Here is a 15458-nt window from a genome sequence, read left to right on the forward strand (position 1 = left end):
TGTTTGTTTTTCCTGCACAGGCTTTTCAAGAAACAGATCCAGAGAGGAGGAATAAAAACACTTTGGTGCTTTCTCTAATGTTTCTTTTACTTGGAGTGATTACTTTAGCAACATACATAATCCAAGTAAGTGTCACTATGCTGAAATGTTAGAAGTTCCTAACTCTCCAGTAGACTGCAGGTATAACTCGTTTCAGTGTACTTTGAGAAGCAAAACATCAAGCAGAGCTTATGAAAACATGCACAAGTGCCAGGGCTTTTCCTGAGATGCATGATTTGTATTGATGTACTTACTTAAATATGAGTATGTTTTTTGTTGGTTTAAATAAACATAGCTCCACTGAAAGCAATGTGGATTCAGAATGACTGAAAACATTGAGAGCCAGGCCACAAATGTCAAAGTCTGACATTTCTCGTTGACAATTTGTAGACTCTTGTGAAGTAAATATAAAATAGACTCTTATCCTTGCAGAAAGTATTTTTCATACCATCAAAGAAATACATAATTTGCTGTCCTCTTACTACTCTTCCATAGCTTGCAGGAAATACTGCATATTGATATTCATACCATAAAGTGCATTGGTACGACTGCTGCAAGTGGTTGCCTGTGGCAGTGATTGGAACAGAGGCCAATAACTAGATAAGCTGATTTATCCTGTAATGCTGCTGAGGCATGTGAATAAGGCATTACAACAAAGATCCTGCCTTCTTTGTCATCTTGCTCCCTTTCTTAGGGAAAACAGAGTTTCAGGTTCCAGGAATGTGAATTGCACTCTTCCCAAGACTTACACAGGCACAGATGGTTGTAGGAGACTTTTTGGTGTAATTGCTTTTATTGTGTGGCTTTATAAACAGAGATGAAGCATCAGATGAGAAAGTGTGACTGTTTTTTCCTACAGGGATTCATGTTTGGAAAGTCTGGAGAAATACTAACAATGAGACTGCGTTCTTTGTCCTTCAAAGCATTACTTCAGCAGGTATGAATTATGCAGCAAGGGTGTCATGAGAGCCAGATGGCTTTTGCAGGGCTTGCAAAGTACTTGTTTGCTTCCAGTTGTGCAGTCTGGAGAGAAAAAGAAAAAAAAAATATTAAAATAGCCTCTTCTGACACTAGCTTAGAAAAAATGCAACTTTTCTGAGTCTTTTATTCCACATGCAGCACAGTTCTGCTGCTACAAATAGTCCGGTTTTGAAGTACTGTCATTGTAAACTTGTGCATTTCTCACATGCTAATGTACACGTGTTTTTCAGCTGTTTGTGTTTAGCCAGATTCCTGCAAGGATGACCGAAAATTTAATCTCCACTTGCTTGAATGATTATGATGCAAGTATATAACATGTGGACGTAACCATAGGTTTAAATGTAAATATTGCAATCTGCTTAATTTTTAATGCAAAAATTCAGTTTTCCCTATTGCATCAAGAATTAATTGAGAAGAGTGAAGTTACTTTTATTAAGCCCTTCCTGTTAATCAGTTCATGCAGCTATGTTGCTTGCATAGTAGTTTTCAGAATGCACAACTTAATGCACTGTGCACACACTGGGAGCATCTGGCAAGTGCCTGGTTGTTTGCAGAGTCATCTGAAAGGGAGTAGGTGAGGGAAAATTCAAGTGATTAAAAATAACACCCATAGCCATTGGGAAAAACAAGAGGAAATAAAAATCAAATCTACAAATATGCAGATTTGCAACCTGTAAAAAAAGATTAATGTCTTCAGTCAAAGGATAAAATGGTATATTATAATAAATAATAATGTATATTATAATAAAACTTGCCTGACATTTGGAAGAACTTTACGTTGCTTTTACTTTAATAACACTTTTATTGTTATTCTGCTGGGAATATCTAATTTTTCACACTCTAAGTTTTTTCCTTTACTTGGAAGGTTATTAGTAGTAGTTAGCCATCTCTGGTTTGTACTTCCATTTCCCTTTATGCTACTTGATCTGGAAACGTTTAGTCATTTTACCAGTAATCCTGACTATCTGAAACATTATAAGAACACACGGCTTTGTAAAACAAAAAAATCATAACTGTTTTGTAGGAAATTGGATGGTATGATGATCAGAAAAATGCTGTTGGAGTTCTGTTAACTCGACTTGCTACAGATGCTTCCCAAGTCAAAGGGGTACGTTGATTTTTCATGTTAGTTTTTTTTAGTGTTTTTTTCTTTACCAATATTAGTTGCCATTGGCAAGGGATGCTGAGATTATTTCAGAACACAGGGTAGTAAATCTACCCCCATAAGCTGATGGATACATTTAAATATCATGTTGCTGACACCATAGGAATGAATTCTGAATGGTAATTTGAAATCTATTAAAAATGCAGCAGATATTTGTGACTTTTCATTTCCCCCTTTTCATATCTTTAAACTAAGCATAGAACTGTAGACCATTTCACCATGCAAGGTGAAATATCTTTGTATGCTGAGGACGGGAATTGGTGGACTCCAGGTTTTAGCATCGGATATTGTATATCAGTGGGGTGTCTTGAAGGCTACAGCTGCAGATGCTGCAGACCCCTACTGACCTTAATGAAGAAAAATTTTCCTGTCCCTTACCAAACATGCTTTACACACAAGGAGGCCAAATGGGAAGAAATGACATAGTATTAATAAAGAACACTAGAGAAGGAAATACCCAAGAGAGGAGATGACTCATGGTACTAATTTTGAACAGGAGGACCCTGGACATGGGCAGGAGATTGTGGCAAATCCTGCACAGTTCCAGCACCTACTGCTCATTTCATCTGCACTCCTTGTCTTGCAGGACTTGCAAGAGAGATGTTTGCTATTTTTAAGATGATTTTCTTTCTTTCAAACCTGTAAATCAAAAACTTTTTAGTTCTTGTCAGTAGATTTTTGATTGTTTTCTGTCCTCCTTCCTTGTGAGCTAATGTTGTTAACAGCCTTTGACAAAACTTAGTCATTTGAGTCATTAAAAGTTCCAGTTCACTTCAGTGGCTTTGAACTACATCACCATGCAGGGCAGAAGTAGAAAAAAATAGGTACGCAGGGTCATCTGATTATTATTAAAGCCAACCAAGGGCATGAATTTTTCTTCAAGGCTAGTGTGTTCTCTGGAGCACTCAGTGTGTCAGTAAGTGCGTGCTTCATGCTGTGCTGGCTGAAGTTTCCAAATCCATCTTTATGTGCAGTCCTTGGAACATATGGCAGCAATTCACCTTGGCATTGGTTTAATTATTACTATTTTAAATTGTATTGAACAAGAAAAGTCTTTTTAGGGCAGAAAAATCTTTGGCAAAGGAAAAGAATGCTGTCTACTGCCCAGGGATTTTTGTTTTTTCCATCAAGCCAAATTGTGGAAGATGAGCTGTTTCCACAGGGCTATTTTCAAGCCTTTTTTCTTCTGCATATCAGAACCCATCCTGATGCTGGATGCAAATCATGTCTCTTTTCAAAGTCTCTAGGTGAGAAGGTTATGCAGGCTGAGAGAAGATAGGCGTTCTTCAGTATGAATTAGTATTTTTTCCACTCATTTACTGCTGAGATAAAGCATTTCTGCAGTGTGGCCAAATTGGGTTTTGGGTCCCCAGAAGAAGAGTAGATGCAGCAGCACGAGGACCTGAGGATGAATGGTTTCCACTGCTGCTGATGGAATGGCTTAATGGATGGCTATCAATGGAACAAAACTCTGCTAACCTAAAGCTGGGCCTCCAGCCTGTTTCCCTGCAACAGAACTGCAATCTCCTGAACCTTGGTTAGTGAAAGAGGTCTTGGCATGTGTGTGTCTGTGACAGTATGTGTATTTCTTTAGACAGTTGGCATGAGCAACTCTTCAGATATCCTTAACCTCACTTGAAGGCTGAATGCTGGCAGATAAGAGGAATGTCAAAGAACTCTTACATAAGTAGATGTTCATTGTCAGTGCATGTTACCACTCGTGATCTAGTTTTCCAGCTGAACTGCTGGTCTTGCATAAACAGTAATTTCAAGTGGTGATATAACTAACAATCTAATGATGGGTATTTTGGGGTTTCTGGGGTTTTCTTAGGCAACTGGAAGCCGACTTGGACTGATGACTATGACTGTCTTTACCCTTCTGACCGCCATCATTATTGCTTTTGTGTACGGCTGGCAGCTGACTTTGCTTATCCTGGCCTGCATTCCTTTCGTTATTGCTGCAAATGCTGCAAATGTTAGCTCTGTGTCTGGTCATGCAGCAAAAGATCAAAAAGCTTTGGAGGAGGCTGGAAGAGTAAGTTCTCCAATTTTAACTACAGGGTTATGGTGTGAGATCACTTTTAAGGACAACATTGTTGCTATATTACAGCTGACTCAATTATCTAAGATAAATGAAGTGGAGAGGGGAGGGGGCAGTATGGGGGATGAAGGAAATGTTTATATATCCCTGAAGAAAGCAAAACATAGATAACATAAAACATCTGTAAATAAAAATGCATTTGAATGCCTCCATAGCAGATTTCTGGGCAGGGGCAGCTGTAGCAGCAGCAGCCACAGTACTGATATGTTTTGGGCCGGTACTGTAGCTGGAAGTGTCACAGGGCTTAACTGCCAAGCACCAACCCTACTTCTTTTTTTTAATTCCTTCATAAAATGTGAACTATTTATGTACATATAAGGTCTAGGATACTACATTCATTTACCTGATAATGCTTTTCCAGGAGGCAGAATTGCTCCATGAAAAAAATGCACGTTGTCTAGAAGATTGGGGTTTTATTCTTATTTTATTACATAGGGTTTATCTGCTGGGATTGCGACTTATGGGATAGGGGAATGGCTGATGGCACTTTCTGTGTCCTGAAAGGTTCAAAACTGAAGTGCTTTGTTATCTTCAGCCTCCCATTATCTTGTACTCACCTGGGTAACTTGTACTCACAGTAACTTCATTGCTGTAGGCTTCAGTTCATAACGGACCTCAAGCTCTTTTCCTGAAGTAAATACTTTCTGATCAAAACCAATGGATGTTGGAGAAGATGAAATATTTGAGAGATATGTCATAGACTGAGGTTGTAAGAAATTACTTTTTTATTTTATATATTTATTTCTTTTTTTAATCTCCCAATTTAGGTTTCAACAGAATCAGTTGAAAATATAAGAACAGTCGCTTCGCTGACCAGGGAAGAAGCATTCTATGAGAAGTACATAAACAGTTTGAATGGCCCATATAGGTGGGATCTTTTTCTTTAATTCTGCTCATTAAACATTTTAAACCTTTCACTTTATTTTAAATATATTTCTTGCAAGCTATCCAAAACCCACAAGATTGGGAAGGTTATTCTTTTCTGTATGCGTGAAATTTTTTCACTAGTTACAATTTGATATGCTTTCTTAGATGCAGTATGGAGAAAAATATTTGCAAGATTTGTCCTTCCATTATTTGAATGCTTTATAAAATGCACTTTTTTTTATACCATTTGCTTGCGTGCACATACAACATAAGACATCTATTCACTCAATTTCAGTACATTGGATTAATTAGTATTAACTAAGAAATGGGCAATCAGTTCACATACCATGCTCATTACAACACAAACCAGTTTTATTCTATTTGTGTGACTTTGAAACCTCAAATGAACTTCATATATTTCCTTTATTTGAGCCCCTGTGTGCCACTGACAACTCTTTGCTGAAAGGCATTCAAATCACCAGGGATGTCAGATTTTTCTTACTCCATTTTATTTAAACAAAATAAGATCTGGTTTGGTTTTCTCTCTTTTGAGGTAAAAATATAAAAGATGGAATGAAAATTATGCACTGCATGAACTGTCATAATCCAAAATTGTGTTAAAATTCAATATCTGGCTAACTAGTATTGCCTGGGATGTAAGCAATTAGCATGCCTGGACTGTTAGATGTCTCTGATTTACTGCTCAGACTGGGAAGAAGATCTCTGTTTCCTTAATGATCATTCTAAAACATGAGGGCAGAGTCCTCCTGACTGATCCAGTGTGCACTGAATTAGCTACATCAAATGAAACCTCTCTAGAAAGACAAATTGAGAGAGGCTTAGTCTGAATCCTTGCAGGAAAACTCAGCAATATGTCCCTGTTCCAAACTGGGATAAGAGGTCTCTGCATGGATGGGAATGCCTGGCTGCAGTCTGCTGGGCTGAAGCCCGTTATAACTATTATGTATGACCCAGCTTAATAAAATGTGGTTTTGAGTCTGCTCCTGCTATAGGAAAGTGAAAGGATCGATTCAAGATAAGATAACTGAGGTTCTCAGTATTCCAATTTTATGTTCTAAGGACAACTCCATGTCACAGCATAGGATGCTTTTAGGGTCAAAGTGTGCTACTTAAAAACTTTAACGCAGAAATCTGATCATCTCCCAGCCACTGTCTGTTGTTTTTATTTTACAAATTATTTATGGAAATGTCTTCCTTTCACAGAGATTCTCTAAAAAAAGCCCCTTTGTATGGATTTACCTATGGAATAGCTCAGTCTGCAAACTACTTTGTTAACGCAGCAGTCTTCAGATTTGGGGCATGGCTCATTGCTCGTTGTTTGACTAACTTCGAAAATGTGTTTATGTAAGTATCGTTTGTGAAGGTAAAGATGGGTATATGGGATAATGATTTCAGTGTGTGCTTATTTAATCTGTTTACAGAGGTAATGGAATGTGGAGGCTCCTGAATTTACAGTCCAATTAGCAACAGTTTGGGCAGAAGGGTTGTTTTAAAGAAAGGCTCCACTGCCCAAATGCACACTTGTGACTACATGCAGTGCATCATCTCTGGTGGAGTCTTTACTGTTTTGTGCTTCTTCCAGGCAGGGGGTTTTGCATAGAGAATGATGTGACTCTACTACTGATCTATAAAATAGTAATTAATGACATGTCTAAAGAGGCTAAGAACTTTATTTTTGAGGGTTTATTTTGTGTGTGAAGAAAGCAGCATGTTCCACCAGAAACAACTGATTCTTTATCTTTTGTTTTTAGAGTCTTCTCTTCTGTCATATTTGCAGCTATGAACGTTGGTCAGTCTGCTTCCCTGGCACCAGATTATGGCAAAGCTAAAGTTTCAGCTCAAAGAATCTTTCATCTTTTGGATAGAAAACCTCAAATTGACAGTTACAGTGAAGAAGGTGAAAAATTGGTGAGGTTTTTTCAGAAAAATCTTGCACGACATTATTAGTAATGCTTTATTGTCTACAACTGTATTCACACTGCCTCATGTTTTGTAGAGTATTACTAAAGACAGACGCTGTATAACATAGCGTTACTGCCTTGCTAGTTTTTTTTCTTAATGGCCTTTCTGTGCGTGTAGCCTTAAACGTGGTTTTGCTCTCAATGAGTCTAAAAATGATTTTTCATTCAACTGTCCTACATTATAAATGGTTTCAGGAAAATGCTGACAATGTCAGTTCACAATTCATTGCCTTTGTGTAAAGGTTTACAGGAGAAATAAAATACAAGTGCGGTTTACTACTGTTTTTGTAGATAAGCAAGAGAGTAGTTTTGTCTGAGAAAGAACAGTTTTGCCAAAATCCATCTTCTTACAACTATGGAAGCTCTTATAAGAGAAAATGTGTTCTTGGGGAGTCAAAACTGACCTAACAAATAGTATGTTTTACTCTAGAGGTTTAAAATGCCTCACCTTTAAACCAACATTGTCATTAAGGAAGCTGATCTTGGCAGATAAATTTGAAGCATTTTGTGCAGAAACTTGACATGATGTGGAAGGATTACATTTACACATACAAATCAGAATTATCTCACTTGTAGGTGAAGATTACTATTTGTAGTGTGAGATCAGCAAAGCACTGTGATAGATTGTACCAGGGAAAGTGTCTCAATTAGGTCTGTAGCAAATAAAAAATACAAACATTATTTGTGTAAAGATACTCCTTTTGAAAGATGAAGTAAAAATAAATAGAGGTGAGAAGTGTGTAGAATTGTCACTCCAAAAGGATCTTGTCATTTGCAACTAGAGATCATCCCATAAATAACAATAGTAAACTTGATCCAATATTTAATTGCAAAGAACAAGAAAATCTATTTCAAAATCGCTATTCCAAACTTCTGTGCCAGTTTTCTCATTCAACACTTGTAAGACTTGGCTATTTATTTTGGTTAAAGCTAATAAATGCTAATATAATCATACAAACTTTCTGTTACTTTTCAGAGTAATTTTGAAGGCAACATTGAATTCAGAAACATCCATTTTGTATATCCAACAAGACCAGAAGTTCAAGTTTTGCAAGGACTTAATGTGAAGGTTAACAAAGGACAAACTCTGGCCTTAGTAGGAAGCAGTGGCTGTGGCAAAAGCACGTCCATTCAGCTCTTGGAAAGATTTTATGATCCTGTGGAAGGACAAGTGGTAAAATTAGGCTTGTGTTGCTATTCATAATTGTCGAATCTACAGAACTCTTCATCTTATAAGGCTTCAGGGTTCTTAAATGATTCTGGCTATGTCTCTGGACAGATGCGTCATAAATGAGTTGTAGGTTACTGAGACTGCAGCTGTAGACAACAACTAGACCACTGTTGCTGCCTGCCCCAGAACTATCATGTGTGTGGCTAATGTGTGGGATTGACACAGTACACTGGCTCAGGGCGCTGGTACACCACCAAGAATGATAGTTTCAGGCTACATTGCCTCCTCAAACTTCTCAGTGCCTGATCACACTGGGGCAGGGCACTCACATCACCTGCATGACTGTGCACAGGTCATCTGAGAATATGAATCCACACATTAGAGACAAAGATGCATTCTTCACACAATACAGACCTAATTCCACAGCATGACAACATGTCACTGCAGGAAGGATGTAGCAGAATTTTTGATGCATTCACTATTAATGTGTTATGGAAGATGTGATGAAACCTTCCTGGTGGTTTTAAGATTGAGTTAAAGGCCCACACTTGAGAATGCATATTGTGTTATGGAAGATGTGATGAAACCTTCCTGGTGGTTTTAAGATTGAGTTAAAGGCCCACACTTGAGAATGCATATTGTTAATTCAGCTTCTTAAGGATGAGCTTTCCCACAAGGTTCCCAGTTCTGCTTGGTTTTAGCAGGGCTAGAAGGATTGCTGGAGCAGCCAGTGAGTGATGCATGCTCCATGCTTCTATCTGCTGGAAAACAAAAGGGAAACGTGTAATTAAAAAATAATGAAAATAAATATTTATCCATAGCATTGGTTTTGCTCCACTTCACATGCAAAAATAACTTGATTTCAGCTGGGAATTTAACATTTAACAGGATTCCTGATACATTTTGTTTCCTATTTACATTATGTATCTGTGGATGAGCTCTGTACTCAATTTCACGTCATTTTTTCTGTTTATCTTTCTAGTTAGCAGATGGATTTGATACCAAGTCTTTGCATTTACAATGGCTGAGGTCCAGGCTGGGTCTAGTGTCACAGGAGCCCATTTTGTTTGACTGCAGCATCGCTGAAAATATTCAATATGGAGACAATGATAGGCTTGTTAGTCAGGAGGAAATTGAAGAAGCAGCTAAAGCAGCAAATATTCATGCCTTCATTGACAAATTGCCAGAGGTGAGAAACAGCTGTCTACTCTTCACAGTGCAGTTTAGATGTTTGGAGTGACATGGACAGATCTAGGCAATACAAAAATCAAAATGAAACCACATAGTTACAATTTCCTTTATATGAGGAATATGTTTTAAGGAATACGTTTTAGAATACTGTTTTCCTTCAAACATATTTTAAAATCTCAAAACGTGTTGTTTAAAATCCCTGCTGGATTTCTCAAATAAATCAGTGCTCCAATGAATATAGTGGTAGACAAAGCAGAATGACTGGGGAAAAAAATTAGGATGCTGTACAAATATTTCCTCATATCCTCATTTTTTTTAATATTATTTTTCCTTCTGTAGCTGAAACTTCTCAAATTACTTTTAAGATGATTTTTTTTCTAGAATACTTCAACAAAGCTAAATGTTTTATTTCTAATTGGATGGGCATGAGCAGGGAGTGTTTCTTAAAATACCGTGTTAATAAATCAAAAGTGAATGGTGAGACATTTAACCTCCCTGCCTGCAAAGAATTTAGTTCTAACAAGGAAAAATGCTTTGATGGTTCATTTTCACTGTAGTTCTACATAACTGAAAATGATGTCACAGTGCTGAAAAATACTATAGTTTTGTCACTACTGATAACATTTGAGATTCTTCAGTTATTCACAAGTAACACAGGATCAAGTCCTTGATGTATGTGTCAGGAAACACTAAATATATGGTTACTCTTACAGTCATACAGTGATGGCCAAATGTCTGGGCACTTTAACACTGTATCACTGGCAGTACCATTCAAGAGCTGCTCTAGTCTTTGAGGAAGTAAATTTTCAGGTCAGGTATAAATATGCGGCTTATTATACAACCATTCGTGAGGTGTTTACAACACTTCAGCTGTATTAAAACCATTTGTACTATGCTTTCCTGAATCTATCCTAATCGTTTTTATAGCTACATGTGAAACTTTACTTTTCTCTATGAGTATTTTCAAACCTTTATTTCTTTTTTTTTTTCCTTTTTTTTTTTTTTTTTTTTTATTTTTTTCCCTCCTCCCCTTTAAACATGCAGAAATATAATACACGGGTGGGTGAGAAAGGAACACAACTTTCTGGAGGTCAAAAACAAAGGATTGCAATTGCCCGAGCTCTGGTTCGTAATCCTGCTGTTCTGCTTCTAGACGAAGCTACTTCTGCACTTGACACAGAGAGTGAAAAGGTGAGTGGTGTTATATTTGGCTATTGTACATGGCTAGTTGCTTTTTTCTACAATAAAATTTTAAGATATTTGGCACAATGGGATGCAATTGCTCAGCTGTGGGAGAAAATAAGAAAGAAAAAAAAAAAGCAAGTGTATCACAGCAGCATTTCCATTTTAGGCTGTAAGTTTAAAAATGTTAGGAAGCAGTGCATAAGTTAAGCAGTATCTTCTTTTCAATTAGAAAAAAAAAGAGCTTTTGGAACAGTATAAATGTCAAAAAAAAAAGAAAAAAGAAAAAAGAAAAAAAAAACACACATAAGGCTGTATTCTGTGGCTTTTCTGTTAGTTGTGTTTTGATAGTAAATACTGAATTTGTTTTGACACAACCTTGGGTGTCTAACAATCCAACTATCAATGACTTCTCTCACTGAGAGAAACCCCGTTAAGTAAAGATGTCTCATATATGCACTTTCTTTATAGGAGGTATACTCAGGTGATAATAAGAGTAAGAAATCAAATGCATTTCCTACATCTGAGGCTGTACAAGTGCTAACACCATTTTCATATCTGTGTGCAGATTGTTCAGAAAGCTCTGGATAATGCCCGACAAGGTCGAACCTGCATTGTAATTGCACACCGCCTGACAACCATACAGAATGCAGACATCATTGCGGTGATCCAGAACGGCAGGGTGGTGGAGCAGGGCACCCACAGCCAGCTGCTGGCAAAGGAAGGACACTACTATGCCCTTGTAAATGCACACGTCTCTAATTAGTGCTGTTAGTAGATTTTGTTGTTGTTGTTGTTTGTTTTTCCTGGGAAGATGTGAAAAGCTGACAGAAATAATGTTGGCTGTATCTCTGCTGATGGAACAGTGGCTATGTGGTGTGTAGCCTGGTTGCTCTACCTGGTGTAGTCCTTGGCCTGTGTACCTAGAGAGGAATATAAACTGTGTATGCCTCTGGGTGTTAGGTACATGTGGCATTCCAGGAGCTGGGCATTTGTAGGGATAGTGCGATCTGGAGGGACACAGACCTGGAGCAGTTTCATCCAGTCCACCAGTTCAGGTAAGGGAACCCAGATTTTTGTCCCCTGAAACTCTGGCCCATATGAGTTGGCACAGATCAAGGGTGGTCCACAACCATGGCAATGGCTAACTGTCATGGATAAGCAGAGGGCTGTTTGTGCTTGCTACCTTGTGCTTTTTGTTTTTATTTCCACCAAGGTGCAGCCGTGAAGTTTTCTTTATGCTCTAGGAACTGTTGATTCTCACAGATGACATTTGAAATAAAAGCGTTTCTGTCTCATTTAGAGAGAAGTGGTTGTTTTTTCCACTTCTTACCATACTTCTAACGTTACTCTGCTTCACATATTTTTTGAGGATTCAGTGTTGTATTTCAGATGATAATTGTAATAGTGGAAAGCTTTCCACAGAGTAGTATATTTTACATAGTTAATCAGTTTCTGTTGTGCTTTTCAACTGCAGTCATTGGGGTCTCTTCAGAAGTCTTCTAGGAGAGAGCTAAGATGGCTGCTTTGGAGTGGACTCACTGTTACATTCCATTTTTCTTTATTTCTGCACTGGAGTTAAGCAGTGGATAACTCAACATTCTAGGGGAAGAAAAGAGTGGTTGTTGCTTTGGGTTGGATGTGTATGTGTTTTTTCATTACAATTGTAATAAATTGCAACACTACAGAAACTTACTCATTTTACTTCTACAATAACAAGTAAAAAGTAAAAACAGGAAATTATTTTCTTTATATAAATACAAATAGCAACCATTAAGCTGAATCATCTAACATCTGCGACTGGTTAATGGAACATCTTTGTGGAAAATACTGCATTTGCATCCACACAGATAACAGAAAAATCCAAAATGTGCTTCCTACCTCCAGCTTGGAATTATTTAATAAAATGGGGGCAAATGGAAGGAAATATTCAGTATTGGACCTGGAAGGTGCTAAAACAGTTTCACCAGGGTCAGCCTAGAAAAATAAGTTCAGTCACTACTCCAGGGCTTGTGCTTCCCCTTGTCCTCTCAAGGGTAAATATTATTTACAACTGAAATAAAAGTGATTTCCCTTGCATCACTTTCAGCATGTTCCTCACTGCTTTTCATGTAGAGCGTTCTCATGCTCCAGTAGCTGGACAGTCTCAATACCATCTATGTATTTTAGGGATAAACAAAGAAAGGTCTTGAAGTGAGATACTTGGCAGCACCATGTAGAGAAAGATGAGCTTGCCTTTTGGCTAGGGCCTAAAGAACTAGGTGCTGCAGCCATGGAAGAGGGAGCTGCTCTGGGCTGTGGGATCTGAGTGGTGAAAGAGCTGTGCCTAACAGAGTATTTTACAGACTTAATACAAGGATACTAAAAATTACTAACATGTAGCCCTATTTAAAACATCATCTGCAGATTTGAGAACACCAGTGGGCAAAACCAAGCCCTATCTATCAGAAAGGAGATGGTGGTGGGTAAGAAGCAGAGCAGAATTCCAGCTGTCTCTAAGAATGACAGAATAGCACACTACTGAATGCCTGCAAAAATACGGAGTGAGCTGGGTGACTTTACTGATTCAAGGGATCTATAAATAGATTAGCATGTTCAGCCTGTAGGCATTACTAACAAACTTTGTACTCAGATGGTTTATTTCAGATGGTTCATGTCACCTTTCCCAGCTAGTTACGAACATGCAGCTGGCAGACTGGCTGTGTGCTAGTTAAAAGCAGATATAAATTCAGAGACAAATACATGTTAAAAGCACCTTTTAACACTGGCAAGCTGGTATAAAGATCGGAAGAATGACCTCCGATGGGGAAAAAAAAGGCCTATGAGCATATGTTTTGAAATCCCCCTCACTTTCTCCTGCGTTGCCATCTACCCCAGCTGCTAGAGTTATAATTCCCTTACCCCTGTACAAGTAGAGACTACATGCCCATAATAAGGTGCTGGTGATGCCACCAGGGGAATCACCCCTAAGAGTGTCATGAGTGTAATGATGAAGGAAGAACATAACAAACACCAAGGGCCTTGTTTATGAATAGATGAAAAACATTCAGCCTACATACTTGCTTTATGCCAGCTCTGCTAAGCCTGCTAGAGAACTGATGTCTTACCATACTCCAAAGATGAGAGCTGAGACTTCAGAGAAGGCATTCACAAGGAATTTTGGAGACTGAATTGATGCTGTCTTAAATTGGCTGTATAGTTAAAAAAATACTTACTAACAAACAAACTGAAGCCCCTGAGATGGGGCACACAGAAAGGTGTGAACTAAAAGGTACAGAAACTGATTACCCTTTTGGCTTCAAAGAATCATTTGTTCTCATACAGGCGTTGGACCTCGCTGGTCCCGGTGGGTGTGGACATTCCCCAGTTCTGGACGCTCTATTTCAGTTTGAAATACATGTCAGCAAATAGTGCTGTTTGCAAAATAGTAAATGAATATAACATTTACCAGCTCATGGCTGGGCTTTTTTTTTCCCAAAATGTTTACTTTCTTCTGCAGCCTTTAAGATTTCAATTTAAAAGCATCTAAAACCTGTAAAGAAGTGCACAGCCTCAAAACACCATCATTTGATAATCTCGATTGCATAACAAAAAGAACATTTTTCATGAAAATTGCAATTCTCAACTCTTTTCTTTTGGGATCAGTCAAAATACTAAACCAATGTGTTTCTAACTGGGATTAGTATTATGAGCTTAATAAAAACTCAGAGAGTTTGCAGAATTCCGTTAAACTGTGGCAGGTGACAACTAACCTGTCCTTCCTTTGCTATTATCAATAGACACTGTACCTCTGACTTTTTACTTACAAGTTTGCAAGTGTGGTGTTATCAGGCACAAGGAGAGCTCACGGGACCCTAGTTACAGTAAGCACTAGGGAAATTCTTGTCACACCTGGGAGCAGGGCTATTTCAAAGTTAATGGTAGGTGATTTCACTAATTAATAAGGGAAATGTTAAGAAACTATGCAGGATTGTTAAGGTCTGTTCGCTTGACATTGCTGGAGGGTTTTAAGTGAAACTGCTTTCCTGGACAGAGTCAGCTCTACGAAAATCGCTACCCTTGTAGCAAGGGTAATAAAAAATAAAAAGCCAGATCTTGAACTGCTAAACCCACCATATAGATATGTGTAGGACAGCTGATAACCTTGTTCTATTACCTTCATTGAACTTGTTTCCAGACATCCAACACAAAGAATTTGGCTGTTTGAAGATTAAACAGCTTTTCAGGATGGCTTTTGCAACCCTCCCTTCCACGAGGAAGCATTTCACAGCAGTGCTACAGTTCTGTCTCAGTGTAGGGCTCACCCACTCATTTTCATACAGAGATAGATACGGTCAAAAGCAGAAGAGTTCCCACAGGCCTTGGAGCCATGGTTGTGGCTTGCCAAAAAAAGAAAACAGTGTGACTATTCTTCCAAGCTTTTCTGTTTGATCAAAAAAGAAAAACATGGGTTTGTAATCACTAAAGCTGTAGCCACGTTGCACATGAACTGGTAAGTGAAAGCCAGTATGTTACTTGGCCTCTTTTTGTGCATCCATGCTTCTTCAAGACTAACTTCTGTAAAAACTTAGTTTATAAAAGACCTAAGATATTGAGGTGTACCTAAGTTCACAGAATCATAGGGATTGGAAGGGACCTTCAGAGATCATTGAGACCAACCCCCTTTTGCAAGTTCCTCCAAACTGTTAGGAGCAAAGATAAATAGCAAGGCAATAAGACCATCAGCAGCACAGTGGTTCTTCTTTTAAAACGTACTTGATGGACTTATTTGTTACATCT

At 38.2% G+C, this 15458-nt stretch overlaps 1 protein-coding gene across 2 annotated transcripts in view; it reads left to right on the top strand.

Moving 5' to 3' along the window:
• ABCB5 (ATP binding cassette subfamily B member 5) overlaps positions 1-13570 on the top strand; it is a 38148-nt gene extending 24578 nt beyond the window's left edge. For both annotated transcript variants that reach the window (XM_072327846.1, XM_072327847.1), the window contains exons 19-29: positions 21-125; positions 899-976; positions 2045-2128; positions 4017-4220; positions 5054-5154; positions 6378-6518; positions 6926-7082; positions 8112-8309; positions 9289-9495; positions 10542-10688; positions 11248-13570. In XM_072327846.1, coding sequence (XP_072183947.1) covers positions 21-125; positions 899-976; positions 2045-2128; positions 4017-4220; positions 5054-5154; positions 6378-6518; positions 6926-7082; positions 8112-8309; positions 9289-9495; positions 10542-10688; positions 11248-11445 — 1620 coding nt within the window. In that variant the 3' untranslated portion in view covers positions 11446-13570. The remainder of the gene's footprint in view (positions 1-20; positions 126-898; positions 977-2044; positions 2129-4016; positions 4221-5053; positions 5155-6377; positions 6519-6925; positions 7083-8111; positions 8310-9288; positions 9496-10541; positions 10689-11247) is intronic.
• The last annotated feature ends 1888 nt before the right edge of the window (positions 13571-15458 follow it).

The sequence above is a fragment of the Excalfactoria chinensis genome, chromosome 2, assembly GCF_039878825.1.
Source record: "Excalfactoria chinensis isolate bCotChi1 chromosome 2, bCotChi1.hap2, whole genome shotgun sequence".
In the NCBI taxonomy this organism is placed as follows: domain Eukaryota; kingdom Metazoa; phylum Chordata; class Aves; order Galliformes; family Phasianidae; genus Excalfactoria; species Excalfactoria chinensis.